Raw genomic sequence first — 26,556 nt, forward strand, 5'->3', positions numbered from 1 at the left:
GTTTTAGTATATAAAAAAGGGCATTTAAGAATAGGATACTTATAGTTTTCAGAGCATACAACACTTATAGCATCTCAAATTTTGCCAACCATGAGCATGATGGCTAAGATGTAACTATTTATTTTGTTTTTGTTTGAAATTTGAATGAATAATAAATATCTTGAGCCGATCAGATCTTAGTATAAAACGCTTATATTTAAAGGTTGCGGTATACGAGGTGTGTTTAAAAAGTAAGTCGGCTTTTAAGTTTTCTCAAAAAGTGTTTATTTATTTATCAAAATTAATGTTGTCTCGTTCAAAGTAATCCCCCTTCCAGATGTAAAACGTCTTTTCTACTCCTCGAAGCACTTTCTGGTATAGCCTTGAGTTCTTCCAGTGATTTTTTTTTCCTTCCTTTTATGGGTTTCTTGAGTTTTGGGAACAGGAAAAAATCGCAAGGGGTCATATCTGGTGGCTGAGGCATGAATTGTTTTCCCGGACGATTTCTTCGTATTGCTTCTCGCAAATGGCGCATATCAGGACGTCGTCTAATAGCTGTTAAGCGATGCCCTTTCGACTGTCCTTTTGTTCAAAATGAAGCAGTTTCATATGTTCCAAAATAACAAAAAATATATCGAAGTTCGAACATAGGCCGCCCAATTACAAAAATCAACTTACTTTTTGAACACACCTCGTATATTATAGATCGTTTTGTTTATACATATCAATTCAAGCTTGAAGTCTGCTGGTAGTCTCATGGCGTTTTTTTTTCCTGGAATTGTTGAACCTTTCTAGCTTCAAAAGCCTTATTAATGAGAGCAGTTGAGAAGTAATTTACATATAAATATTTCCAGGCACGTCATCAAACTTATAAAGCTTTATTTGCTTGCCTTACCGGTCTAAGGTTTTCAATTAAACTTATCTTTATCGCATCTTCATTATTAGCATATTATTAATTACACATGCGAAAGTGGCGGAACTCCCCCTTTGAAAACGAAAATGAATGTCTAAATTATAAGAATCTCCTAATGTGTATATATCGATTGATCTCTGTACAATTATAGAATTGAAACTAGGAGGGCAGTTCCTTCTCACCTAAATTAAAATGTATGCCAATACAATCATCAGTGTAGTTCTTGGTCCCCCCACTTTTAACTGTGAACGAGTGACCAAAAATTGCCGATATCGAACAAACGTGACCGTCTCGACAATCCGGATCTTAACCCACAGAAAAATCGGTACTAACAAGTTTGGTAAAGGGCCTGACTCGCCATATCCCAGTAATGTATGCTGGGCGCATTCTGGGCAAGTAGGTCGCGAGGGTTGCGGATAAATCTGGTGACCCTTGCATTGTGTTCGATAAAATCGATATATAAGCTTCATGACTGAAATGAGCTCATGCTCCTAACCTAACCTAAACCTATGTAATTCACCTCATGGTGAATTACATAGGTTTAGGTTTGGGTTTATTTAATTAACCACAGTATACAAAATGTATGTGTAGCATGTCAAAAAAAAAAAAAAGAACAAATACATATGAGGATAAAAAATGTGTGAATAAAAGTACAAAACACACGAAGCAAACTTGCAAAAGTGACAGGTTTAAAATTTGAAATTTAGTACTGCAAAAACAGTGTATTGTCCGTAGATTCTTGAGAGCTCTCTTAAAAGAATTGTTTAATTCAGGATATCTCCGAAATTTCTTAATTTAAGGTAATTTAACATTATTAGAAAACCTGAGGAAAAGTTTTCCTGAGTCTTCTAGGCGTAAAGTGAGAGAAGCTACTGAATATCTAACTATTTAATCGACTTAAAATTTCAAATTTCAACAATCTTGAAGTTTCAAATCCTAGTTTATATTGAGCACTCGATAGTTTCAAATTAAATTGCTAGAGGGCGTAATTTGCAATAATCGAAAAATAGATGTAATTTGCAAGAAAAATATGAATAGCACAGTTAACGCTTTACTTTGAGCAAATGATTAGTTTTAATAGTAATTTTATTGTTGTAAAGTCTTTTCATTACAACTAATTGTTACCAAACCTACGGTTTCTTGGAAATATGTAAATATTGGTGTCGTCTTTTAAGCAGGTGCCATGATTTAATTGGAAGCTAGGAAACTCGACCAAGCGAACTTGCAAATTGGTTATCAACTGCCGTGTCGACATCCACTAGAAAACCTAATTGCAGTGAAAAGTGTCTCGTTTCCCATGTAAATCCGTGCGTGTATGTACTCGTGGCTAATCAAGCGCACATATGCACGCGCATGTATGGAAACTTCCAATTATTACACTCGTTTCGGTTGAAAAGTTTTGAATTTGATCTACACGCAACTGCTCCCGAAAACGCCACCTACCGATTTTTAAAAGTTTTCCGCAAAACACATTTGAGTTTACGTTAAGTTTAATGTATCCATACACGTGCATTCCAAGCCGCTGGAAAAAAGACTGCCATAACGATCGACCGAACAGCCTATATAATGACTTTTAAAAATAACAATGAGTGATTTCCGTGAGTTCAAGTGTCCCTCCCGTGCAGTTTTAGCAGACCTTTCATCGTTAAAATGTACGCATGTTCCAGGTGATACACTACTCGGGGTACCTCAAGGTGCGGCACTTCGGCACCGGTGGCGGCGGCCCATACGATACCGCCTGCTGCCAAAACGTCAGCCTGGTAGCCGTGGGTCACTCGTTACCGCCCAGCGCCATTACCGAAATCAAACTGTACACGAACATGTTCATGTTCCGCGCCAGCCTGGACCTGAAGCTCATCTTCTTGGACGCCAAGTAAGCGGCGCAGTCGCGGTAGGATTGGATCGAGCGTCGTATATATAAGGCGCTAACCCCTCGATATAACGTATTAAGTTACCGCTACCCTCGTTTAACCACTTTGTATCACAAAACGGGGCACTTGCGTATTAATTTCTTTGTCAACACGGCACGTGATGCGGGAGAGGGGGGGGGGGAGACAATAGCTAACGGATAACGTTTCGCGATTGTTTTTTATTCTTCGGTTTCAGGGTGGCGCAGTTGACAGGGTACGAGGCCCAAGACCTCATCGAGAGGACCCTCTACCATTACATCCACGGAAGCGACATCTTCAATATGAGATACTCACATCACCAACGTGAGTATATGCGGATCTGTCCTCCCGTAAAATATACTCGTTATCGTTGCCTTTAAGTGAAGATCAAGGGAGTGCGCGATATAAATAAAAAAAACACCATAGTTCGTCCTCTGGTCAATTCTTGCTCTCTTCACTTTGAATACATAAGTTTTGACTGTCTGTACGGCCTATATCGTCGTATAAAACAAATCGACTACCGAGTCACAGCGTTCTAGTTATAACCAATTTTTATTAAAAGAGGGGCCCGATTTTCAATTTTTTGCGAATTCCCTACACACCCTGTATTTTTTTGAAAATTACCAAGAATGAAAATTTCTAGCACTAGATCTTGCGGATCTTTTTGTCCGATAAACGGCATAAAATATTTCCTATACCCTCGCAAACGAGATTTTGTATTCTTTTTAAAATATTTTCCGTTACCGAGACATGAAATTTTTGTACGAGCGTTGATACTTTCGAAAAATTCCGTGAGAGGATTATTTAACAGCTAGCCAATATACCTGCTAACGACTTTAAAATTCAACGAGACCATTTGCGGAAAAGGTGTTGATCTCCCTTTTAAGTAAAATTTGAAATGGCTGTGTTGTGAAAATTACAAATTATTAGGTTATTGAATTTTATTCCTTAAACAAAGCTTGCTATTACACCAATCTTGAATTTTAATTTTGGTTATTCGAGCCCACAATGCAAAAAATATCTATGCAGTACACCCGATTAAACGGCATTCGACTTACGAATTTTCGTCGCTATTAAACCTATTCGTTAATCGTTCCGTTTGGTTCTGCTATTGTTGTCTCATTTTAACTGTGTACGTTAGACAGAGAGAGATATATTATTGGATATGTCATATGAACAACGGAATAAACACATTGTTAATACGTTGTTATTTATTTAATATTACAATTGATCATTAAGTAGTTCATTTAAAGAAAAAGTCTGTAATAAGCAAGAAGAAGCAGGTCCAAACCTTTTTTTGTTTTGTTCGTACTGATGAGACATGTATATTTGAAAATCGTACAATTGGTCTTAACAAGATTTGTGGGAAACTTAAATTATAAATGTCACTTTACTTACCGACTATTTCACTAGATTTTAATTGTAGCTTATAGCACGTAGTATTTAAATTGTCTGATATATTGCATAACATTTTTCTGTGTATTAGTTTTTGGGTCCGACGTGGAAACGAAACTGACGCGGTAAAGTGACGCTTGCCGCACGCTAGATCGGTAATTAGGCATTTTACAGACGGGAGTAGAAAAATTTCGTTAAAACTGCCACAATACGTTCCGAATTTAAATATATTCAGTACTTCGTCTAGGGTTAATCTCGCTTGGAACACTTAAAAAAAAAGAAAAAATTTTTTTATTTTTGGAAGAAGTCCCCATACGGCAAACAAACAAGGAAAACACAGACGGGAAACCAAGCGGGCAAACTAATAAAAGAAACACAAAACCATTAGTATTAACTACTTGTTTTCGCTGGTTAAACAATACCACATGTTCGCTTTCGATTACCCCACCATCGATGCCGACGTAAAGTGCCGGCAATAATCGAAATCATTGTCGGGAAGCGGCAGGAGGACCCTAATCTCGGCCGGTCTTCCCCGGCCATATAAACACCACGGAAAACCCCGTAATCTTAATAAATAACAGCATCGATAAATGGCCATTTCAATATATCTTGAACGGGCTTTCGCTTCCGATCCGGCTATTGTTATTTAAATGAAATTTATTAGAGAATTTAGTGCCGAAAGTAATTTTCTTGGTCTTACTCTTATATTCAAAACGTCTCGTGTGATAAGAGAAAAATTAGTATAGTGCCACAAGTGGGGTAAACGGCATTTGACGCACGAGTGACATCCATGTCTTTAGAGTTTACCAAACGTGTTACATATTATACTTTTTCTACGACCGACACGAAAAAATCACAATTATTTAGTTATCTTTTACAAATGAACATTCAGTAGTTTATTTAAAGAAAAAGACAGTAATTGGAAGAAAAATCTTCCAAGAATAGAGCGTGCAAGAGGATTAAATTTTTAAGATCGTACAATCAAGAAAAACCAGGTCCCAACCTTTCAATTTTGTTTTGTTTGTATTGATGAGGCATGGATATTTGAAAATGGTACAATTGGTCTTATAAAAACTGTAAAAACAACTAAACAAGAAACTTAAATTATAAATATCAGTTTACTTACCGACTAGTCCACTAGATTTTAATTGTAGCTGTAACACGTAGTATTCGCATATTAGTTTTTGCAAAAAAAACGCGAAATACATTCACTGACATGATCGTCAGAATTGGACAAACGTCAAAATTCAAACCGTGCGAAAATATCCGATTGCTCCCAAAGCCGTGCGGTAAAATCCCGGAAATGTCCGAAGTGGCTCGGATCCGTGGTAAACGAAACTGACGTGGTAAAGTGACGCTTCCCGCACGCTAGATCGGTGTGTAATTAGGCATTTTACAGACGGGAGTAGAAAAAAGCATTTTATATTTTTTTAATTTAATAGCAAAACTTATTTTGTACAATTCTGTACAAAATATGCATTTTGTACAGAATTGACTACGCCTCACGGCGATATAAAGTTGGTTAAATTAGTAAAGTAGTACAATATAACTCTGTTTTTCATGGTAGACCCTATTGGAAAAAGTAAATATCGATACCAAGTTCCTTTTTTTTTTTAATTTTGAACATTTTGAATTCCGTGTCAAATTTGACGCATAATTCATATAGCCCAACCCTATGTCATTAATTTTCATTATTTCGTATCTAATTGTAAATTTTAAATCATCCAAATTTTGTTTTTTCCTATTTTCGAAAAATCTCTTCTGGATTTTGTTTTCAGGTAGATATTAACTAATCTTTTTAATCTTAATTATTCTTTACCGGCTGAACACGTTGTACATGAGATATTCTTTTTTTATGTTCGATATCTTAAATCACCGTCATGAACTTTGCTAATTTAAAATAATAACAATAGTAATAAAAAACGTAGTAATAACGAGCACGTAATTTGGCACATCGCGGTTTTCTAACCAAAACAATTTCCGACTTCACAAACTGTGATGCTTTAAATTGTAACTTGAAAGCGAACAATTTTAATACATACATATGTGTATATAAAAAATTTCTACTTTTTTCTGCTTATTTATAGGAAACGTAAGTATATTAAGTACAATTTTTTCGCTCGCCCTACGCCGCTGGCAAGGGGCCCTCAAACCGCTAAGCCTGTCGCCTGGCGCATCCACCAGAACGAGTGCTTTTACAAGATTACAAACCGGAAACGTATTCAATAACTAAAACAAATAGGGCGGACGGGAACGGATGGATTTTACGAGGGGGTTTAGTGTTATGAATGCCTACAATAATAGGCGATTTTTGCGAGGGATAATGGCACATTGACACCCCCGGGCGTTGTTCACGTTTTAATTTGAGCGAAATTTGAAAACCGTTTTTTGAAATTGAATTGTTTGAATAGTTTAAATAATATCATTTTCGTTCGCAAATCGTTCGTTCTAAATAACCGTGTGTTTCCTTTTTGACGTCGAAAGGGCAGTAGGGGAACAGAAGGCATAATGGTACCGTTAAAGTTATTGCCGGGATTAAAAAAGATGAACAACACTTTTGATAAACTAAACTTATATTTCGGTAACATAGTATGTTTCCTTTCACTATCGTATTAAACATAAATGAAAATAAACCAGTACGGTTTATTAAAATCAATAAATGATAAAACTACACTTGCTCCATTTTGCCTTCAACGGCATCCGCATGCAAAACGTTTCGTCTACGTTATCTGGTGTTAGGTTAGCTTCAACTAAAAGTGAAAAGAAGCTGCTAACAGAAACCCGATTAAACCATTCAGCTCTTACAGCTGAAGTCGGGATTCCGTGTTAACATCCTTGTACTTGGGTCAAAGTTATGCTGAATTCGTCAAATCGTATGCCGAAGATCTCAAATCTTTTGTTGACAAAACCAAAGAATCCTGGTTTTTATTAAATACCGTATCAAATCTCAACATTTTCTTCGCTGTTGCTGTATCAATATCTTGATGGTTTTCGTTGAATAGCTCAAGCCTTTCTAAGCCCCATAGCCTAATGTTTGTTTAAAAGAAGAAAAGACAAAATGAATTGTTTAGAAAAATGGTCTAAATGGTCCATTTTGCCTTTTTGCTATATTCTAGAAAACGTGCCGATCTGGAAATTAGGTATGTCAACATAGAACATGAAGCTACTATTTTGCCCTCATTAGAGGTAATAAGTACTGGCATTCAAACGTTGTTTCATTTTTATATTAATTTCTACCAAATATAGCTTACCTTGCTACTTTCAAAAAACCGATAAAAATCGATTATTTTCGAAAGTATACGCGCTCCTCACTAAACTCCAGATCTCGGTAACGGTAGGTCCTAGAAGAAAAAAAAAAAAAGAAGAAAAAAAAAATGTTTTTGTCTGTCAGTTCTCCGTTCTCTGTTGTAGGGGTGTAAAAATGGCTGCGTTCAAGCCTCGGTGTCCATTTTTTTTTATTTTCGGCTGTTTTGTGGACGTTGCTATGAAACACAGTGTCCGAAATTTGAAGCTATCGACTTCAAATTTTTCAGCTAAATAGCGTTTGGTTACCTATTGAAATTTGAGGGGGGGGGGGGGGGGTCGGTAATTATTTAAAAAGAAACTAAAAATCGCGTTTGCATTGTCTAAGAAAAAAATCATTTCTCCAAAACCGTTAATGCAACCAAAAAAACTCTTGAACGAAAAGGCGCACAATATTTGGCTCCATAAACTTTTTTTCTTCATAATTTTCCAAAATGTACAGAGCGGGCAGCATATTCAAAAAAACTGAAAAATGGGCCCCTTAACATTGAAAATTGGATACAACTAAAAGACTGTATCTCAGATCCTAGTTTCTTTTATATGACGATATAGCCCTTTCACCTATTGTAAAGGGTGTTCCCGATATCGACTTCAAATTTAGCAGAAAAGTAAAAGTCCTTGCCCACATTTGAACAGTAGAAATTGAAGGCATCAAATGTCACCAAGTATTTTTTCTTAATTTTGATTTTTTTTTGTTATATTGATCGTTCAAAATTATCTAAGCAGCAAACGCGGAGATACAGCGCCACAACATTTATTGCAGTCATTTTTTCGATTATATTCAGAGTTTTCCAAGTATAGACAAAAATCTAAAAAAAAACAAACTGAAAATTGTTGTTTTCCCAAGAAAAATTCTTAACCACAAATCAAAAATCGTAAAAAATATGGCTAATCGGTTCAAACAGTGTTATAGGCCTATAGGGCTACCATTTTTGTATTTGCGGTTTTCGTCTGACACACGCTGCTCGAGATATTTGAAAAAATCCATATGAAAATCAGGCCAGACGCGATGACGTCATTGATTATTACGCTGCACTGCATAGTTCCAGAAAAAACTTATTTTCTCGAGAACCATGGACTATTTTGGAAAAAATCTTGGACCAGCAAACGTGGAAGATTCAGGACTATAACTTCCATTTCCGGATTGTTTTCAAATATGTACAGGGCGTGTCGATTAAGGGTAAAAAAATCTAAAAGACTCTGAAAATTGCCGTTTGAGTGGATAAATTGGAAAAATAATAAATTGTGGAAAAATGAAACATGGGATATTTGGTTTAAACAGTCTCGAATATTGTGTGGAAAGAGAGAGAGAGAGTTTCAGGTTTCGTCTATCATAGAGGGTGCGCGAGATACTTGGAATAATATCGTTGGAAATCGTTATTACTTGTACAATTTTTCATATTTATCAAAGTTTAAAATTCGGCGGAAAAATAATGCGTCTCTCTAGCACAAGAAACCGCGAAACGGCTTTCTTTTGAAATACAAAGCTGCTTCAGTGAATGGTGCGAATAGTATTTAGAGAATTTTAAAGGACAGTCGTAAGACTGTAGGGTGCGTTATGCCTCCCCTTCTTGTTTAATATCTGTTATATTTTATATCGACTCGAATAATGATAATATTTCAACGGTACAGTACTATACAAGGGTCAAGTGACTACGAAGTACTACCGGTTCCTCTGCAAAGGCGGAGGCTGGGTCTGGATGCAGAGCTACGCCACCATTGTGCACAACTCCAGGTCGTCAAGACCGCACTGCATCGTCTCCATTAACCACGTGCTGAGGTAATCCCCCACTACCACCTAATCCCCCATTGCGCGCTAACGGGCCGATAAACATTCCAGCGATATCGAAGCCAAAGACTTGATCATCAACCTAAGTCAAGGCAGCCCCAAAGAGGAGCTTCCAGCGTCCCCCCAAGAAAGTCACTCACCGTTGGCGACCAAGTATCACCCTTCGCCGCAACCCGCACGACTTTTACCCCCTTCCATACCTGACGACCATTTCAGCGACTCGAACAGTACGCATTTCGGGTCGACGCTAGATTATCCCGGCCCGGCGTACCTTCACGGCGTTACCGACGAATCCAACGCCTACTACCACCATCCGGAGTATTTCTACAATGGGTACACCGATCCTGAGCAGTACCCGGTACTCACGGGGTCGGTAGCGTCGCAGAGCAGGCCATACAGCGCGTCATCCAGCAGTTGCAGCTCGGTGGAGAACGACAACAACATGCACTTGCACCAGGTGCACGCGCCCGGGTACTCTTCGGAAACGGTGTCCAGTTTCAATCTAAGTGGATGTTTTAATAATAACCCCGCCACGTGGCACGGCGCTCAGCACGAGTTTAAACACCAGCTGCCCAACAGGCCAGAGCACAACGCGGCCTACGCCAGCGTCATCGTCGACACTCAGCAGTACCAGTTGGCGAACGAATACGTACATTGATGAGGTGATTTTTTTTAAATTGCACAAACCAAAGTTTTCTTACTGTGAGGCTGAGACTTGGATTTAAAATTGACACGTGTCTGTGAGGAAGATTTCCGAAAGCGACGAAATTTGATATAGGTACCACGTAAGCGACGTTGCCGCGCTTGTAAATATATTTGATCCCGAGAATGTGTCGTGCCATTTCATAGATATACTTAGGAAAATCATATCACTCAATCCTTTGTTTATTTTTTTCTTCGTTTGTAAAAAGTTTTTATTATATTTTTTCGCGAGCGCACCCAAAAATGTCCCACATAGTTTATTAATTAGATATTAAATACGATGTAGATATAACTGACAATAATGTTTGAGACTGTGAACCTTGTGCGTGTAAAACTGTATATATACATTATTTCGGCAAAACGGTTTTTATGTACTATGATTTTTAGTTGTTTTGTAGAATTAAATTTGTTGTTATATTTATTTAAAACGTGTTTCGATATTATATCCCCGCCTCCTTTTCGACGAGAAGCCACTTAGGCATACATAGATAAAAATAAATTTAAAAGTAATATAACTCAGTTTGGTATGGCAAAAAACTACAATTGAGAGGTGAAAGTTCTCATTTGCTGATTTGTGGTCGTATAAATAAAAGGCTTTTCCATATATTTACATATAAATTTGAACTTTAATTTTAAAAGTTTACTGGGTCATTGATAGTTCGGGCCACAAGACCAAAGAAGAAGACGGAAGGGGCGATTTTGTAGGTTAAATAAATCAAAATAAATACTTTATCCAGTATGTTTGGGATGTTCGGGAACGATGACGACGACGATTTTAGTCCATCTCCCAGGTAGATTTCGAAAACTAAATAAAGGGAGTGCGCGGAAGTGTTTTTTGCATTTCCAGTTCAAAGTTGTCGTCTCTCTTCAACTCTAGCGGTACCCCAGACGATTTAAATAGTAATTCTTTAATATACAAAGCCCCAAGACAACCTAAAGCTAAACCAGAGACCGATCACGTTGATAATTCGAAAGACAACAGGACGCCGTCGTCAGTTATCTTGGCAAAAGTTATTACCTTGTGGACTATGTAAGTTAAAAACGAAAGTTTTGGAAATTTTGGCCATATATTCGACACACATATTGACATAAATTTGACTATGCCACTAAATTGTCTTTTTTTTTCATGTTTATGTAATTTTGGTGCTTTCTATTGGTATACAATTGCGTATCCAGTGATTTAGTCCATAGCCTCAAAGTTGCATTCTTTTTGTTTTGCTTTCAACTTCGACAGGCCATGCGGTATAAACTAAAAATTTTTCTTGACAATTCGTTGCAGCGAATCCAATAAACAGAAACATTTAGGTAAGCACATCATCGCGATCATCGGGTGCCCCCTCAAAAACGTATTCGAGGCAATCATTTACAAGGAGAAAAATAACATTCTGCTGCGGAGGCTTCTGAACGAGACCTGCCAATGGCACAAATACCCGAACAATTTCGTCTCGTTTTACCACAACGACAACCAATTTTGGACGTTGAGTTTCGATCACACCCACGACAGGGACGGGTTTTTAGGTGAGGTGTCTAAACACAATTGTCCTGTAGTGGACAAGAGTACCACAGTGCCTAGCGAACCATCGCAACCACAGCTGGTGGGAAATAATGGCAATTCCGATAGCGAATTATCAAAAACCAAAGCTGATATCTTATCGAGGATTACCAAAATGGGGCAACAGATATTGCCGGAGAGCGCGTTGCAGCAAACGACTGGCACCGAGTATTCCGACTCGGAAACCGAAGATTTGCCCATAAAAAAACCCGTAACCACCCCCAGGAAGTCGAAAAGGAGCAGCCACCAAGAGAAATTAGATGTTGCTCAGATAGTAACGCCTGGCAGCCAAATCGCGTTCAGTCACCCGCAGGGCGGAGCTTATCCCCACCCGTACGCCGACTTTGGTTACGTCGGGTACTTGGCTGCGCAAAACGCCGATTTAAAGACGAATTTAGCCGAAATAAATTACAAATTAAATCGCGTTTTGAACAACGGAAAGGATTGCGGCGACGAGGACGTGGCGAAATTAAAATCGGAAATCAAAATTCTAAAATTAAAGATCGAAAATGTTAATTCGGAATTGGAAGGGTGCGAGAAGAAGTGCAACACACTAAGGGAGGAGTACGACCGTAAATGCGAGGAAGTGCGGGACCTCGGGGACCGACTTAAATGGGATAAGGACGAGAAAAAATCAGAGGCGGAACATCTGGAACGAGAGCTTGAGATTGCGAAAAGGGAGATTGAAAATAGGGACGAGGTTGTTCGGGAGCAAAATTTAAAATTGGAGGAGTTAGAAGGTATAAGTCGAGAGCATCGGCGGTGCAGGGACGAGATCCAGTCCCTAAATGATCAGATTTTGGAGCTTCGAAGCGATACGAAGGAGAAAAGCGATAACCAAGAAGTGGGGAAGGTGATCAGGAAAAGTATGAATGAAGCGTTTGCAGGAATAATGGAAAATTTTCGGGAAGATATTTCGTATAGTTCTGAAGCGATACGGCTGGTCGTATTGCAACAGCTGAAGAAAACCACTTTCGATATTGTAGCAGGGCTCAAGTAGGGCAGGTACAAAGAAAAACGTTTCTTTCAAAACGGGTTTTAATTATCCCTAAAACGCTCCTAAGGCTTCCACAGCCTCACCAATCCGTCTTCGCTGTAAGTACACAACAAATTCGAGTGCGGATGATGCGCTATACCGATGACGTCCTTCTCGTGTACCTGCAACGTTTGCACTGTGACGACGGCACGTTAGCCACGCCCCATCGCGACTTACGTTCAAAGTCCGTTCCAATTTACCGGATACGGTGGAAAAACAGTAGAGCACCAAGTCCTCCCCCACGCAGTATATCCAATCTCCTCGCGGCGACACCGTCGAACACACGAAGTCCCCGCCCTCCCTTTTCCCGCTCGCGAATGACCTGACGATCTAAAAATTGCGCGAGAGAAGAATGGATATTAACCTATTTCCTTTTTTCCTTCTAATTTTTTCCTAAGACATTAATTTTTTGCTCTAAGGGAATTACCACATTAATTATTCCTTTGCGAAAGTTTGTAAACAATTTAGAGTACTAACCTGGCCTTGAATGTTAACGATGACGACGGTGTTGCTACGATTGCACACGACAAAATGTTCGGGATTTTTCGCGAAATTGTGGATATTATTTACGGTGCAATCGGCCGGACCCAACGATTTAAAGGTGTTCACGCATTCGGTGGTTTTTATGCTCCAAACTTTTACGGTACCGTCGGAAGAAGCGCTGAAAAAATAAGGAAAAAATTAATATGCATTAATTAAAAAGAAGAAAAAATAACAAACCAAATACCTGAGGATGTTGTGACCGTCTAGGGTAAAAATAACCTCGTTTACGAAGGACGTGTGGCCCCTGAACTCTTTTAGGGTCTTACCGGACTTTAACCCGTGGATCCTGATGGAATGGTCAAATGAGGCGCTTAAAACCTGAGTGTTGTCCCGTGAAAATTGCAGACAAGTAATTCCCTTGGAATGAGCCTTTTCTATTTTTTTCAAGCACGCCCCCGTACTGATTCTCCACACTTTTACTCGGCCAGCTTGTGAGCCGGTTACCAACATCTCGCTGTCCCTCGAAAACGCCATACAGAGTACCGCGTGTTCCATCATCATGAATTTCTCCTGAAAACGGATATAACAGCCCCGCGTCCCTTGGAAACGTGCAAACACTCTCTCACTAGCGCCTGATACTTCAAATCTTTACGAATCTTGCCCGTGGTGAAGTTCCAAACTTCGATAATACCATCCACGCTCCCGGTCACCAAATATTGACCGTCGGGCGAAAATCTCGCGCATTCCACGTGGGACTTTTGGCCAAACTTTATCTGTTTCGCCATCTGCGTGGGGAAGGTCTCCTCTTCCTGTTCCCTGACCGCCGCTTTTCCTCGGAACAAATCGATGGTCGTACCAGGGGGTAACAGCCCTTGGTGCTGCTGCCATTTCAAAGCTTGGCCCAGTAAAGCTAGTAAACGTGAGGACGGTACGACTGAGACTTCGCCGGAAAGGGCATGCGCGATCGCGGCCCGTCTCTTTTCCTTGCTGCTACCATCGGCGTAGGCTTCTCTCGGGTCGAAATATGAACGGGCCAGTAGATTTTCTGGACATTAATTTTCCGACATTAAATAACTCACGACAAAATGATAATTGTACAAATTTTTAAGAAATCCTAGTAATAAGATTTAATTTAGCTTTATTACATTTTCTGATATGCAAGAAATTATGTCTCTGTTTGCATCTCTCCAAATAATCACTTGAAATAAATAAATGATTAAGAACTTACCTAAATGTATATATCTTTCTGGCTCATTCTGCTTGAGCATTATCATTGGATCAGTCTGGCGCAAAAGTGATCTCGCAGCCCCTAATTCCCTAAGTTCGATCAGTTCAAGAACAATCTAGAATATCAGAACATAATAGAAGAGTCAATAGTAACATATGGTACCGATGAACCTGTTCATATAAGTCAATTAACTTTTTATCTGGTAATTTAAGGGACTGTATTGCTTTTAGCACTGTATCCCAATGACCATTATTTATATCGGCGCAAAAACCATCCACACTATCCACCGTATTCAGCGTAACGCCGGTTTCTTCCTAGATAAATAAAATCACTTACGAAATGCTCAAAAACATATAAGTCTAGTTTATTTACCTGAAGCGTATGCAAAGTCCTAAAGAGATTCGCTTCTTTTAAATACTGTTGAATTAAGCGAATTACGCTAAAACAAGGATTATTACAAACTTCTCCAATTATAAACCAAGAGTGAACTTACTCTGCTGATTCTATTTCTATAGACATTTTCTTTAACTCTATAAACAATAACACAAAATTTTAGTAGTTATTGGTTGGTTTGACAATCTATGTTCTTATTTTTTGAGAATCTTTTATCCCGGACAAACTTCTTCCTCTTTTTTACGTTATCCAACTGCCTCGAACCATTGACCACTGCCAGTGGTCAGTGAACATTGTTGAGGTTATGTTTGTATGAAAAAATAGTGAAATGTTATCCAGACAGTTAAATAAATCATTTTTCCAGGTAATGCAATCCTTTACTTTTTTTGAAACGTACCACTAATTTGAAGCTTTCCATTAAGCATCAGGGAATCGCTGCCTTTTGTAGACAGGTTATAAGCCGGCAGAAGTCTTACACCCCTATTAACACTGTCGTTATGTTCGTACCTCAGCAAGAGGTAAGCTTTAGACTATAGCCATTTGTTTTTTTCACCACCTATAATGGTAGGCGTGGATAGTGGAACGAATGGGAAAGTTTCACAGAATATTGGACCCCGGATTAAACCTGCTTATTCCCATCATAGACCGGGTAAAATATGTTCAAAGCTTGAAAGAAATTGCGGTAGATATACCTAAGCAGAGCGCCATAACTTCCGATAATGTTACGTTAAGTATCGATGGTATATTGTACCTACGTATAATAGATGCTTACCTAGCAAGTTATGGTGTAGAGGATCCCGAATTTGCAATTACCCAACTTGCACAGGTAATCCCATATGCTTGGGGCTTCTGCTTGTTTCGCTCTTGACGAAATACCCAGAAGCTCCACCATAGAATCCCCAAATGAGTAAATTTGTAGACTACCATGAGATCAGAACTGGGAAAAATATCCCTGGACAAAGTATTTAGAGAACGTGAGAATCTAAACGTCTCCATCGTCGACTCGATTAATAAAGCGAGTGAGGCGTGGGGCATGACGTGTCTGCGTTATGAGATACGCGACATACGGTTACCTCAGCGGGTTCAGGAAGCGATGCAGATGCAGGTGGAGGCCGAAAGAAAGAAACGAGCGGCCATTTTGGAATCGGAAGGGATGCGAGCGGCCGAAATTAACGTAGCAGAGGGCAAGCGCCAGTCGAGAATATTGGCTTCCGAGGCCGACAGACAAGAGCAGATAAACAAAGCTTTGGGGGAAGCGGATGCAATCCGAGCAGTGGCGGAGGCCCGTGCCACAGGACTGCAGGTTTATTTTTGTCAATTTTATTTGTCGATACATCGAAAGCAGACTCGTTTATAATCTGCTCCTATGCGAACTGTGAAGGAAAAAAAATGTTTCTGGTAGAATAAGTTTTACAATGTGAGGAGGTTAAAAGTGGTTCAAGCCGAAACATGTAATTATCCAACAATTTTAACAGCCTCAAATGAGTGTCGTTTAAAAAAAATGTATGTTAAATAATTTTGTACGCAAATCACCTTTGTTACAAATCGTAAAAGTCTCAGAGACAAGCACAAACGCTTCAACCTACTTTATTGTTAAAAAAATGCTTTCACAAAATGTCAACAACGCACACAATGTGAGGTTATGTACCTTTTAATAAAAGTTAAGTTTTTTCTAGATTCATATAAAAATATTTTAAGAGTTTTGGTTTATGTTTAAATCATGTTAATGAACAATATGCGTTTTGACTAGTTTCGGTACGTTCAGAGCCTTTAATAATAATGTTTATTTAAGTTAAATTCCACTGACACTTTCACATTTGACTCCTTAAGCGGATCATCATATCTCAATTTTGACAATGACAAATAGCAACCAACTAGATTTAATAGATAGAAACTAAACACAACTGTATCACGATTCACGTGATACATATCGACCAATGAAAACGTGAAACCCAAAGCAAATTTTATTTCTGAAAAGATGTTGCACTAACTTTAAATAATAATTAATAATAGTCAATTCATATTGTTTGCCCAATCAGCTGGTATTTTGTCAATATATGTCAAATGCGATGATGGTTGCATAAGACTTGTCGGGACTCTTTTCGATGTAAAACTTCAATTGGTAATAATTCCTATTGGTATAAAATTGTATCGAGAAAACCGTCGTCTGTAGGTTATCGCGTCGGCGCTCCAGCAGGACTACGGTTCAAATGCCGCCTCTTTAAGCGTTGCCGAGCAATACGTAAACGCGTTCGATAAATTGGCGCGAACGAGCAACACCCTGATCTTACCTGCCAATGCGGGTGACGTATCGAACATCGTGACGCAAGTAAACAATTCGCTGGTATAGTAGGCGGCAACGTAGTTGCATGGTATAATTCCAGGCGTTGTCGGTGTACTCGGCTGTGACGAAATCGCAGCCGTCAAACGTCAAACCAAGTTTGGCGAAAAAATACGTGCCGATCAATCCCACCGACGAGTTTGCGGAACTGTTCAGCGACGAAGAAGAGGTTCGGAAACACAGAGACAAACTGAGGAAAGAATTGAAGGCCGCACCGCCGAAAAAAACGAGTTAGATTTTTTTAGTTATTTCGTTAATTATATTTTTTATAAACTGCAAATTAATAAAGCGATTACATATGCCCACAGTTTTCTTTTAAAAATTTTTAAGAGCCCGCTACAAAAAATGCTGGAGAGACGAACGAAAATAGATCCTCATACGAAATTTTAAGCAAAAATTTAGTTTGCTAAAATAAGTAGTCATTAATTAGAAAACGCCATTTTGAGGATTTAAATTCGATAAAACGGTTTGTCTGTGACATTGTGGTTGATTTGTTATATCGTCATAGCAACCGCGTTGTTTAGTTTGGTTAAGGTGAATTGAGTTCCGACGGCCGATGGGAACTACTCCGAAAAAAACAAAGATAAATTTCAAAAAATTGCATCAATATTTTTGCGAAGTGATCAACAAAATTGCGCCCAAAGTTCGACAGTGAGTTTTTTAATTTTGGGCGCAAAAGAACCCGATTATTTATTGTTATTATAATTATGTATTCTTTAATTCGTAGATTTTAATATTCAAAGTTTGTACAGGATCACAAAAAATTAAAGTAAAAATTTAGCTGCAATCTGGACACTGAGTAATAACGTCTTTCTTACTGTGCGCGTTTTCATAAAAATTTGTCATTTTTATTTTGAAGAAAAAAACTAAAATTTTCCAGGCATATCGATACCTAACAACTTTGAACTATAAATGGGGTTGCCAGGAAATATTTCCAAAGACAACTTATCCTCTAACTTGAAAGAACTTCAAACTCATGAGAAAAAATTACGTAGCGAAATTACGTATTGTAAATCGCTTCTGAAACCCAAGACCGATATTAATGACGATGAAAATTGCGATCTACCCGCTCAGCACAAAGTGTCAAAGCGCAGGAACCAAGAGTTTAAGGTAAACATATTCTTTACAGTGAAACCGATACAGATTTTGGTGATCCGGTGTGAGTTTCAGGAAGTGAACGAGTTTTTCGATTACGTCCACTCCAACGGTGGCCACGAAAACGGCTGGAAGACAGAAGACCATCTGCAGTTCCTCAAGTATAGGTCGAAGTTTAAAAGAGCCGAAGATATCGCCCGACACCTACACGATTTGTTGCCCGACATCGACGTCGACGAAATAATCGCCCACGAACGCTGGTACGTCACGTACCTGGAATTGCTATCGAAAAAGAAAGACGCCATAGAACGCTGGAGGAAATCCAAAAAGACGCAAAAAAAAGAACCGGCCGTCTCTGACGAAAAACAAAGCAAACGGGACACATGGAAAAACACCAACGACGACGCGTTGCGGGCAAAAATCGCACTGTGGAAGGTTGGGTGACCGGTTTTCGTTCTATGTGTGATTACCATGTTTTCACTGCTCAGGAAGAAAGGGAAGCGAAAGTGCGCGCGGAAAATGCAGAGCGCCGACGAAAAATCGACGCTCGGTGCAAACAAGAGCAGATCGAGAGGGTCAAGCGCAACGACATAAAGAAAGTAGTACGGGAGTGGCGGGAATCCAAGCAATTGGCGGGCGAAAACGAAAAAAATAGAAGGGCGGCTTTGGAGAGCTTGCAATCCAAGTTGAGGTTCGTTGTAAGTACCATTTGCATTTCCATCGTCGCACATTTTAACTTACAGATCAGCGACAGCGAATAGAATGATCAAAACGTATCAAAGCATGGACGAGGCGCACGTTAAGAAAATGCTTCAAATTCACGCCAGCGAGAAACAAAAATCGATTCGTATTCGATCGAGTTGCGAGGCGAATCGCGATCCTGATAGACTGATGAAACCCACGCAACAGTGGATGAATAGGCTACGAGCACCGAGAGATGTCGCAGTTTGCCAGATTCCTGAAGCGCGCATGCCCAAATTGTGAGTAACCAGAACTAACCCTAAGAGGTTAGGTTGTTTGTTTTCGTTTCAGAGCTGTTCCCGATTGGAGGAAAGGTTTGTAGCGGTACAGGTATTTTATACACGATTCTAATTATATTGATTTATTTGAAGAACACTGCTGTTTTTGTTGCCCTCGCCCACTTCAAATAAAACGCGCTTTACAAAGCTATAGTTAATATATTCCGTTAAAAAATATAAAATATCACTATAAGAATATAATATCACATAATATATGGGGTAGGATATAGGCCTAACAGGGCAAAAAAAATAAAATTATTCGAATTTATCGTAGTCGCGCAGCGTCATAGGGTTGCTAACCTAACCTCACTTCAAGGTGGTTACTCCTGAAAATTTCAACTGAATCATTTTTTCACTCTGAGGAGCAATCCACTCACGTCGAGTATAAAAATAGGGTTCCGCACCGGATTAGGACATCGAGCGACTTGTGAGTAGATGGTCGGATGCCGAGCAGCTGCTTCCGTCAAATTGCCTCAAGTGTATCTAGATAAAAGTCTTTTAGTAACAACCAAAATGGCATTTATTCCCATACTATCACCAAAAATCACTCACGAGTAGGTGCAAATTGACCTCGGAGCTGCGACTAAGGAATGGAAAATTCCCGCCCGATTTTAAGTGAGCCAATTTCGCGTGTGGATAACACTTGTACAATTCCTCCCTCACAGTAGAACTCAAGGCAGATTCGTCAAACACATCCACGATTGTGATGGGTATATCCGCGAGTTTATGGGCTTCCACGTAACCTCTAACGCAATTTAACGTCAACCGACTAGCCAGCTCGCTCTGCGATAAAGTGTCGAGCTGAAAACAGGCCAATGCATTTCGCAGAGTGAATTTACGCGTTAAAAACTACCCGCTCCACCATGAAATCAATCGCGGATATCATATCAGCATCCTTCGAGGGGGTCGGTTCGAAATTGGACATCAGCATCTTCTTCAAAACCAAGGAAGGCAACATCCAGTACAGGGCGGCGGTTTCGTGCCCCCTAAACACCGCCGTGTCCGTAAAAGTGTTACACAATACCAAAGACGCGACGCGGGGGCAGGAAAAAGTGTGCTCCGCGAACTTCTGCGCGAGATAACCGCCGAGGGAAGCCCCGAAAATGTGGACCTTGTCCACATCTAAGTAATCGAGTAAACGTCGAAAACCGTCGCACCTGATACAAGGCGAATTATTTACATTTCCCAACTGACCTTGCTGCAATACCATTCCCGACTTGTCCAATAGGGAGGCGCTTCGGCTAAGATGATGCGTACACCGCGGGCCGACAAGGCCAAAGCTTGCCTGAAAAATACATCGCCGGTGCCCGACACCGGCGGAAGACACACCAACGGACACCGCACGTGACGGGGACCGCAATCGTACACCCGCCATCCCTAAAAAGTCTCGATGAAAGCAGCTTCCGCGTAAAATCGGGCTTATATTCAACCTGCCTTCGCATCGTCACTGTCAACGACGATTTGTCTTAAAGGCACGCTGCTGCGGAAACTTAAATACTCAGCCGATTGCGATAATTCGCACGCCGACCCCATATTAACGAGAACAAATCAAGTTTAAATTTTTAACAGCGACATAACCTTATTTTTGAGTACTTCCAAGCCTGACTTTGGCTAGCGCGGCCTGCCATGTTGTGCGTCATCGGCCTGTTTGCTGGAAGCAAACTATTTAATATTTAAATATCCCCTAAATCTTATGTTAAATAAAAAATGCACGCATTTGACGTACAGCTGTTGTAAATAACCTTACGGCATTCAAATTAAAAGAATGGGGAACATAAATCAGTCTCCACAGTTGTTCCGATAAAAAATAAACGAGCCACAATTCCCCAGGATTTTGGGATATTAATTTCTTTACAGTCCTTTTGATTTGTATCGGCGAGAATGGTTAAAATTTTGCGATTTCAGTTGACTGTTCTAAAATATCTGTTCGTCTGGCCCAAGGACAGGCTCGACTCGAAAACTAACCGTATTTTGAGCGTTTCTTACTTTACGCTGAGCGTCTTGTTCTGTTTACCCATATTAGGCGCAGTACTTTATGAGGTAACTCGCGTTTCCTGTCTCATTATACGAGCGATCGTTCCGCTAGCCGCGTTTTCAGGCCCTAAACGGAATGAAAGATCCGAATATCGCCATCGAAGCAACGATCGCGCTCTGTGACGCCACCGCCTACTACGTGGTGTTCCTCTGCTTTTTGAAAAACCAGGCAAAGATCGCTGGGATCGTAAAAGACGTCAACTTGTTTTTGAACTACTGTGAGGCAAAGTTGATCGAGGAAATCGACGCGACTTGCCACAAATACACGAAGTGTGAGCGTTCAAAGCTGAATTCACCGATAGATCAAGATAAATCAAAATCCACCTATGCTTGATTTTTGAATTATTTGAGAATTTTCATTCATTTTTAACAGGATTGACAGAATTGACAAAATGACGGTTCTTTTATTGTAATAAACGAACAATGGTAATTGAAGTTTTGATACATTTTAAATCGTTAAATGAATTTAAGGTATGTGTGACGGAACACAAAATTCAATAAAGGATAACAAATGTGATAACTAATAGACATTGACAGCCATATGCCCGGCCTACTTATACTTAAATATAAAATGCTAGTTTAAAATTAGGGTTTTCCTGTTAAAACTCCAATTACATCCACCCTGTACGATTCTACACGTAATGAATAAACACCCCGTATTTATTTTTCTTTAGATCTATTGACCTACGTGACATTTGGGGTGCTTTTTAACCTACTTTGGCCTCAGATCACTATCAACCAATGCACCTCCGCTAGGGGCGAGTTGGTCAAACACATGCCTTGCGGCATGGTGACTCAAAACTATTTCCCGTTCGACACTAGGGACACTTACGTGTACTGGACAATTTTCTTCTACTTCGTCAACTTCTGTTTGCACATTTGCGTAGCGTTTTCCATAGGGACCTCCGTTTTTATAGGTCAGTTTCGGTCGTAAACTGTGAAAATGTTCTTGTCAAACAGCGATTTTTTCAGGACTTTTGATGCACACCATCGGACAGCTCAAAAATTGCAGCAGTTACTTTAAAAGCATTTTCTTCGGAGCAGACATAGCTACAAAATTTCGCCTCTCCTATTGCATTCGATATCACCAAACAATATTGAGGTATAGTCGTCCCAGAATTACAAAAGAGTACTTAATTTTACTTAATGATTAGTAACGATTTTTCAACGTTCTAAAGTATACAACCAATAACGTGATTCGTACTTATGCAACCAAACTGACCTATATGAAAATATACGTTTGACAGTAAATTTTAAAATTTTAAACATTTACATATAAAAAACAAAATTAATTAACCAAGAAGTTAAATTTCGATTAATTACTTCGTGACTACCCGTTTTGACATTCATTTTTTTTTCTGGGTTTATAATAATTGTTATTATAGGTAAGTATACGAAGAGCACAGTCACATTTTTTGCTTTTTTTCAGTTACGCAGAAAGGATATTCAGCACTTTCACTTCGATCCTGATAACCTACGTAACTATTACGTCTTTTACGTTCGCTGTGGTTAGCTACCAGATCGCCAATTCCAAAACGGCAATCGAAGAAAGGATACGCTACGTGCTGCTGCTGGTCGGATGGATCATCTTGTTCTTTCTTATTTGTTTTTTTGCACAGGAAGTCATTGACCAGGTATAACTCACAGAAACAGTCTTACCTTATATTTAGTAACCCGGAGGGTAGTGGAGTAAATAATATTTTATCCCACCTTTCGTTTTAACAGAGTTCTGGATTATTAATAATATTTTGACACCCACCCACAGGGTTAATTTTAAAAGATAGAAAAAAAAAACGTAAATACAAAAGTTTGAAGATTTTGGCTCTACTATCTTATGTAAATGTCAGCAACATCATCTTGATTTCAAAAATATATATTTTATTGACATTGATAAGAGAAAGACTTAATATCAATTTACAAGATCCAAACAGAGAAAACCCTAATTTTATCACCTCGTGTATCAACAGGAAATTGAAAGGAAATATTGTCTGATGTCTAGAAAATAATGGAGGTTATGTAGAAAATGTTTAACAATAATTATTGATATTTTTATTGTTTGAATAAAATAATTTTATTATTTGACGTTTTTCTTCCCCCTTAAGTTACTTAACTTACACTGTAGATCTTTGGTTTTGATTAGATTGATTTAATGGGCCATTCCATTTTTAAACAATGATGTTGCTGCCATGTTGCGATCGTCGTTTGTTTTTTTTTTGACATTTGTATTTACACTTTTCGCAGTCGCTAAAGGTGGGTGACGCGGTGTACCACAGCAATTGGCACCTCGTCGCCGGTACCGATGAAATCAAAAGAAGCTTAGCCGTAGTAATTTTAAGAACGCAAAGGCCGATATGCTGGAAGGTCAAGTACATCGGTACCATGTCCCTGTTCACCTTCGTCTATGTAAGTTTGATTTTTTTCAAGTGTGCTGCCCCTTGCGCTCTTATACTTTCTTCTCTTTCAGGTGATTAAAACGTCTTATACGTTCTTCACTCTTCTGCTAACAGCCACCGATTCGGCATGAGCCGAAAAACCAACGCGCCAGCTCAAATTAACCGCATTTATTAACATATATCACAATAAATAATCAGCAGCGAATGAGTTGATTTCATTTTATTTAAACGACTAGTTTTATGATAGTTTTCAATCTTCATCAAATGTCAAATGTAGCGTTTTATATTCGTCGAAGAAGGTAAATTGCGGAGGAAAAGTAGGTGTCTGTAAGGAACAAGCCAAACAAGAAATTACTGGCAAAGAACTTCTGACATAGAACTGATGTCAGGATTTGAATTTGACCCACAGAAAACAGAGTTTTAAATGAAAAACAATTTATTTAATAACTTGCTCTGTGGCAATGGTATTACATTAAAAAAAATATCATAAAAACATTGTGACGTCACAAAACGGGATTGTAATGTCCTCTGTATTTTGCGGCATTATACGAGGGCAGCGCCAAAATTTGCCGGCCTGAATATGAAAGAAACAAAGTAGAGTAACAATTTTTTATTATTTTTCAATATAATCCCCCTTAACGCTTATTACATCTCTTTATGAACAACCTAATCCCTTTAAAAAAATATTCTTTTGGTTTTTCTGCAAAATGAGGTAAAACAGCCTCTTTTAATTCAATTTCGTCGTTAAACCGCTGTCCACGTAAGTCCTTTTTCAAATATCCAAATAATAGTCGCTGGGGACCATATCTGGACTATAGGGAGGATGATCTATCTGTTGGAATCCACACTCTAAAAAGGCAGCTTGTGGATGCAGGTGCATTATTGTGCCAAAGACGCACGCCTCTGGTCAGTTTTCCTCGACGTTTTACACGTATGCAGTCTCGCAATTTATGTAATAATGTTGCACCTCTTCCACAATCGCAATATCTTCCTTTATGATCTCCACTGGTCGACCAGTTCTTGAATCATCTTCAAGGGACTCCTGCCCCATTCGAAAACGTTTTGCCCGTTCTTTCACTATAGAATCCGAAAGAGAACTTTGACCGTACACACCATCCAGCCTTTCTTTAATAATTTTGGGTGCTCTATCTTAATTTGCGTTATTTGTGACATTTTTTCGGACACGTCTTCTTTAAAATGCTGTCAATAAGAAACTATTTGACGCAAGACTTCAATTTTTTTTCGCAGCCTACTAAGACACATATTTAAAAGAAGACAAAGTCTTATCGTGACACTGGAGCTGCATCTATGTCAGGCCGGGAAATTTTGGCACTAACCTCGTACTTAGTTTAACCTTTCTTTGACTCGAGAGCCAAAACTGGCCGTAAATGTTAATATTTCAATTTGTTTCTAAATAAATTATATCCAAAAAAAACTAACCCAGACTGGCTAGAATTTCCACCCTATCCGTTTCGGCTAAGATAAACCAATATGGCTCGGGGCAAACTGGTTTTTGTTTCTAATTGTTTCTGTAATAGGCTGGCGCTATTTATTGGTGTATTTTTAAGGTAAAAAGTTACTATAAGTATGTGGTCAAAAATCTTTAATTTTCGAGATACGAAGTTTACATTTTAGTTTTTTGATTTATTGTGATTTTGGTCTGTTTTTTTACCCTGTTTTGTTTAGTCTTTAACGTATTTTTAATGTCTAAAAATACATTTACAAATAAAAAACGAATTCGAATTTGTAGAGTCAATTTTAGTCCAGAAATCAGTATTATTTATAAAAACAATATGAAAACTTTTGACACCCTGTATATGGAAAACGAAGTACTTTAGGTCACCCGTTTTTTTTACCTTAAATATAGTTGAGAAATCGAATAATGTATAATTAATTATTTTTGAATTATTTATTTTTATTAGCAGCCAAAGGAATATAGATATTGCTTAATAATCCGAACTTTTACGTATAGATACGTTTTTGAGTGTTTTTTTCACCGTATTATCATCTCGTCGTAATCTTTCATATCTTTTATATTGTATTGGTCCGGGACCTTGGCACGGAAACCGTTGTACATGATCGTTTCTCCCGAATACTAAAACCTGAGCGAAATCCGTTGCCCAACAATAGTTTTATTGTTAAAAATAGGCGAATTTAATTGCCCAGGCGACATTCTCGGCTCGTTGCTCATTACCTAAACGGGGATCCGCGATTTTACTCGTAACTACAATTATTATTGTAACAATCCACCGATGTTATTGACCTTCTGTAATGCGGAATACATTAAGACAGGCGCATGAAAAACAAATCTAAGCAACGATTTACAGGTGATAAATGGTCGGCATTGGGCAATCGTTCACCTTGCCTGTCAAGACGTCGTTATTTCGAGAGGAAGTTAAAAAATAATTTCGATGCTATCGAATCTTCTCCTCCTGCCACTATTACCGCAATCTGCCTGCTTTTCGGCCTCACGCAAGCGACGTTCACCGACTTTCAATTACGCCGACATGTTTTTTGAAAACAATAAAAAATGAAAGTGCGCTTCCTAAACTGACCGTAGCATGATCTACATCGATTACGCTAAAACAGTCTGGGCACTTTTTGACCTGACCCCGTATACGGCCCCGAATTTTTCGCAAAAAATGTACAAGACTCGTTTAAGAACTGCTTTTATTGACAGTTATGCCGTAACATAACGTGAATATTGACATTTAAGCTTTAATTTTTAAACCTCTTTAATGTGAAATTTTATACTAGTTTTTGGTTAAATTATACAAAGCGTATCTAGCTTAAAATCTAACATTTTTAACTAGCGTGGTAATTAAAAAACTAACAATTGTTGACCTCCAACGACTCTAGGTTTTTGTTGCTGGACTTTCTGGGCTTAGACTTTGGCTTATTCATTGTTTCACTCTCCTAATTCTCTTATGGGTTTTTTGCAAGTTAAACTTTCACGAAGATAAAAAATAAACTAACGTTTACGTAAAATAAAGAAGAGAATGGGCTTCTGTA

The 26,556-nt window shown here is 38.8% G+C and overlaps 7 protein-coding genes across 10 annotated transcripts in view; 5 read left to right on the forward strand and 2 right to left on the reverse strand.

Annotated features, from left to right (window-relative positions):
• LOC132701885 (single-minded homolog 1) overlaps nt 1-10,320 on the forward strand; it is a 62,290-nt gene extending 51,970 nt beyond the window's left edge. For both annotated transcript variants that reach the window (XM_060670140.1, XM_060670139.1), the window contains exons 5-8: nt 2,560-2,765; nt 2,999-3,105; nt 9,112-9,259; nt 9,320-10,320. In XM_060670140.1, coding sequence (XP_060526123.1) covers nt 2,560-2,765; nt 2,999-3,105; nt 9,112-9,259; nt 9,320-9,926 — 1,068 coding nt within the window. In that variant the 3' untranslated portion in view covers nt 9,927-10,320. The remainder of the gene's footprint in view (nt 1-2,559; nt 2,766-2,998; nt 3,106-9,111; nt 9,260-9,319) is intronic.
• Nucleotides 10,321-10,631: 311 nt separating this feature from the next.
• LOC132702177 (uncharacterized) lies at nt 10,632-12,598 on the forward strand. Its single transcript, XM_060670661.1, has 3 exons — nt 10,632-10,761; nt 10,818-11,000; nt 11,250-12,598. Exons 1-3 carry the CDS (start codon nt 10,709-10,711, stop codon nt 12,520-12,522), a joined length of 1,509 nt encoding a protein of 502 aa, XP_060526644.1. The 5' UTR covers nt 10,632-10,708; the 3' UTR covers nt 12,523-12,598.
• Nucleotides 12,516-14,844, reverse strand: LOC132702176 (WD40 repeat-containing protein SMU1). The gene is made up of 9 exons (XM_060670660.1): nt 14,763-14,844; nt 14,642-14,708; nt 14,440-14,583; nt 14,270-14,384; nt 13,668-14,086; nt 13,286-13,611; nt 13,036-13,219; nt 12,736-12,888; nt 12,516-12,680 (listed from the first exon to the last, which is right to left on the reverse strand). Exons 1-9 carry the CDS (start codon nt 14,786-14,788, stop codon nt 12,582-12,584), a joined length of 1,533 nt encoding a protein of 510 aa, XP_060526643.1. The 5' UTR covers nt 14,789-14,844; the 3' UTR covers nt 12,516-12,581.
• An 84-nt stretch (nt 14,845-14,928) lies between these two features.
• Nucleotides 14,929-17,304, forward strand: LOC132702178 (stomatin-like protein 2, mitochondrial). Its single transcript, XM_060670662.1, has 6 exons — nt 14,929-15,026; nt 15,085-15,180; nt 15,231-15,488; nt 15,582-15,965; nt 16,836-16,991; nt 17,047-17,304. Exons 1-6 carry the CDS (start codon nt 14,991-14,993, stop codon nt 17,236-17,238), a joined length of 1,122 nt encoding a protein of 373 aa, XP_060526645.1. The 5' UTR covers nt 14,929-14,990; the 3' UTR covers nt 17,239-17,304.
• Nucleotides 17,305-17,798: 494 nt separating this feature from the next.
• LOC132702460 (uncharacterized) lies at nt 17,799-23,747 on the forward strand. 2 transcript variants are annotated; one of them, XM_060671086.1, is made up of 10 exons: nt 17,799-18,113; nt 18,174-18,533; nt 18,587-18,789; nt 18,842-19,078; nt 19,131-19,153; nt 21,826-22,068; nt 22,124-22,253; nt 22,581-22,785; nt 23,393-23,554; nt 23,616-23,735. In XM_060671086.1, the coding sequence occupies exons 1-10, from the start codon at nt 17,916-17,918 to the stop codon at nt 23,673-23,675; spliced, it is 1,821 nt and encodes a 606-aa protein (XP_060527069.1). In that variant the 5' UTR covers nt 17,799-17,915; the 3' UTR covers nt 23,676-23,735. The 2 variants fall into 2 exon arrangements, with proteins under 2 accessions (XP_060527069.1, XP_060527067.1); XM_060671084.1 differs by having other exon boundaries at nt 17,799-18,533; nt 23,616-23,747.
• LOC132702461 (maspardin-like) lies at nt 19,301-20,745 on the reverse strand. Of its 2 annotated transcripts, none has more exons than XM_060671087.1 (6): nt 20,552-20,745; nt 20,325-20,494; nt 19,971-20,274; nt 19,670-19,918; nt 19,495-19,600; nt 19,301-19,443 (listed from the first exon to the last, which is right to left on the reverse strand). In XM_060671087.1, exons 1-5 carry the CDS (start codon nt 20,648-20,650, stop codon nt 19,526-19,528), a joined length of 897 nt encoding a protein of 298 aa, XP_060527070.1. In that variant the 5' UTR covers nt 20,651-20,745; the 3' UTR covers nt 19,301-19,443; nt 19,495-19,525. The 2 variants fall into 2 exon arrangements, with proteins under 2 accessions (XP_060527070.1, XP_060527071.1); XM_060671088.1 differs by having other exon boundaries at nt 20,548-20,574.
• LOC132702462 (uncharacterized) lies at nt 20,989-21,500 on the forward strand. Its single transcript, XM_060671089.1, has 2 exons — nt 20,989-21,157; nt 21,216-21,500. Exons 1-2 carry the CDS (start codon nt 20,999-21,001, stop codon nt 21,483-21,485), a joined length of 429 nt encoding a protein of 142 aa, XP_060527072.1. The 5' UTR covers nt 20,989-20,998; the 3' UTR covers nt 21,486-21,500.
• Nucleotides 23,748-26,556: the final 2,809 nt, after the last annotated feature.

Source organism: Cylas formicarius, unplaced genomic scaffold, assembly GCF_029955315.1.
Source record: "Cylas formicarius isolate icCylForm1 unplaced genomic scaffold, icCylForm1.1 PGA_scaffold_5__7_contigs__length_24384050, whole genome shotgun sequence".
Classification (NCBI taxonomy): domain Eukaryota; kingdom Metazoa; phylum Arthropoda; class Insecta; order Coleoptera; family Brentidae; genus Cylas; species Cylas formicarius.

Coding starts and splice junctions, on each gene's coding strand:
- LOC132702461 (XM_060671087.1), bottom strand. CDS start 20,650: ATGGGGTCGGCGTGCGAATTATCGCAATCGGCTGAGTATTTAAGTTTC. Junction 20,495..20,551: donor TTGACAGTGACGATGCGAAG/GCAGGTTGAATA, acceptor GAGACTTTTTAG/GGATGGCGGGTGTACGATTG. Junction 19,919..19,970: donor TTGATTTCATGGTGGAGCGG/GTAGTTTTTAAC, acceptor GCCTGTTTTCAG/CTCGACACTTTATCGCAGAG.
- LOC132702177 (XM_060670661.1), top strand. CDS start 10,709: ATGTTTGGGATGTTCGGGAACGATGACGACGACGATTTTAGTCCATCT. Junction 10,762..10,817: donor GATTTTAGTCCATCTCCCAG/GTAGATTTCGAA, acceptor TTGCATTTCCAG/TTCAAAGTTGTCGTCTCTCT. Junction 11,001..11,249: donor GTTATTACCTTGTGGACTAT/GTAAGTTAAAAA, acceptor AATTCGTTGCAG/CGAATCCAATAAACAGAAAC.
- LOC132702178 (XM_060670662.1), top strand. CDS start 14,991: ATGTTATCCAGACAGTTAAATAAATCATTTTTCCAG. Junction 15,489..15,581: donor CAATTACCCAACTTGCACAG/GTAATCCCATAT, acceptor GTAAATTTGTAG/ACTACCATGAGATCAGAACT. Junction 16,992..17,046: donor TATCGAACATCGTGACGCAA/GTAAACAATTCG, acceptor GTATAATTCCAG/GCGTTGTCGGTGTACTCGGC.
- LOC132702462 (XM_060671089.1), top strand. CDS start 20,999: ATGGTTAAAATTTTGCGATTTCAGTTGACTGTTCTAAAATATCTGTTC. Junction 21,158..21,215: donor TAGGCGCAGTACTTTATGAG/GTAACTCGCGTT, acceptor CCGCGTTTTCAG/GCCCTAAACGGAATGAAAGA.
- LOC132702460 (XM_060671084.1), top strand. CDS start 17,916: ATGGGGTTGCCAGGAAATATTTCCAAAGACAACTTATCCTCTAACTTG. Junction 18,790..18,841: donor AGCTTGCAATCCAAGTTGAG/GTTCGTTGTAAG, acceptor TTTAACTTACAG/ATCAGCGACAGCGAATAGAA. Junction 22,786..23,392: donor CACAGGAAGTCATTGACCAG/GTATAACTCACA, acceptor CACTTTTCGCAG/TCGCTAAAGGTGGGTGACGC.
- LOC132702176 (XM_060670660.1), bottom strand. CDS start 14,788: ATGTCTATAGAAATAGAATCAGCAGA. Junction 14,087..14,269: donor AGAAAGATATATACATTTAG/GTAAGTTCTTAA, acceptor ATTAATGTCCAG/AAAATCTACTGGCCCGTTCA. Junction 12,681..12,735: donor AATTGGAACGGACTTTGAAC/GTAAGTCGCGAT, acceptor CAAACGTTGCAG/GTACACGAGAAGGACGTCAT.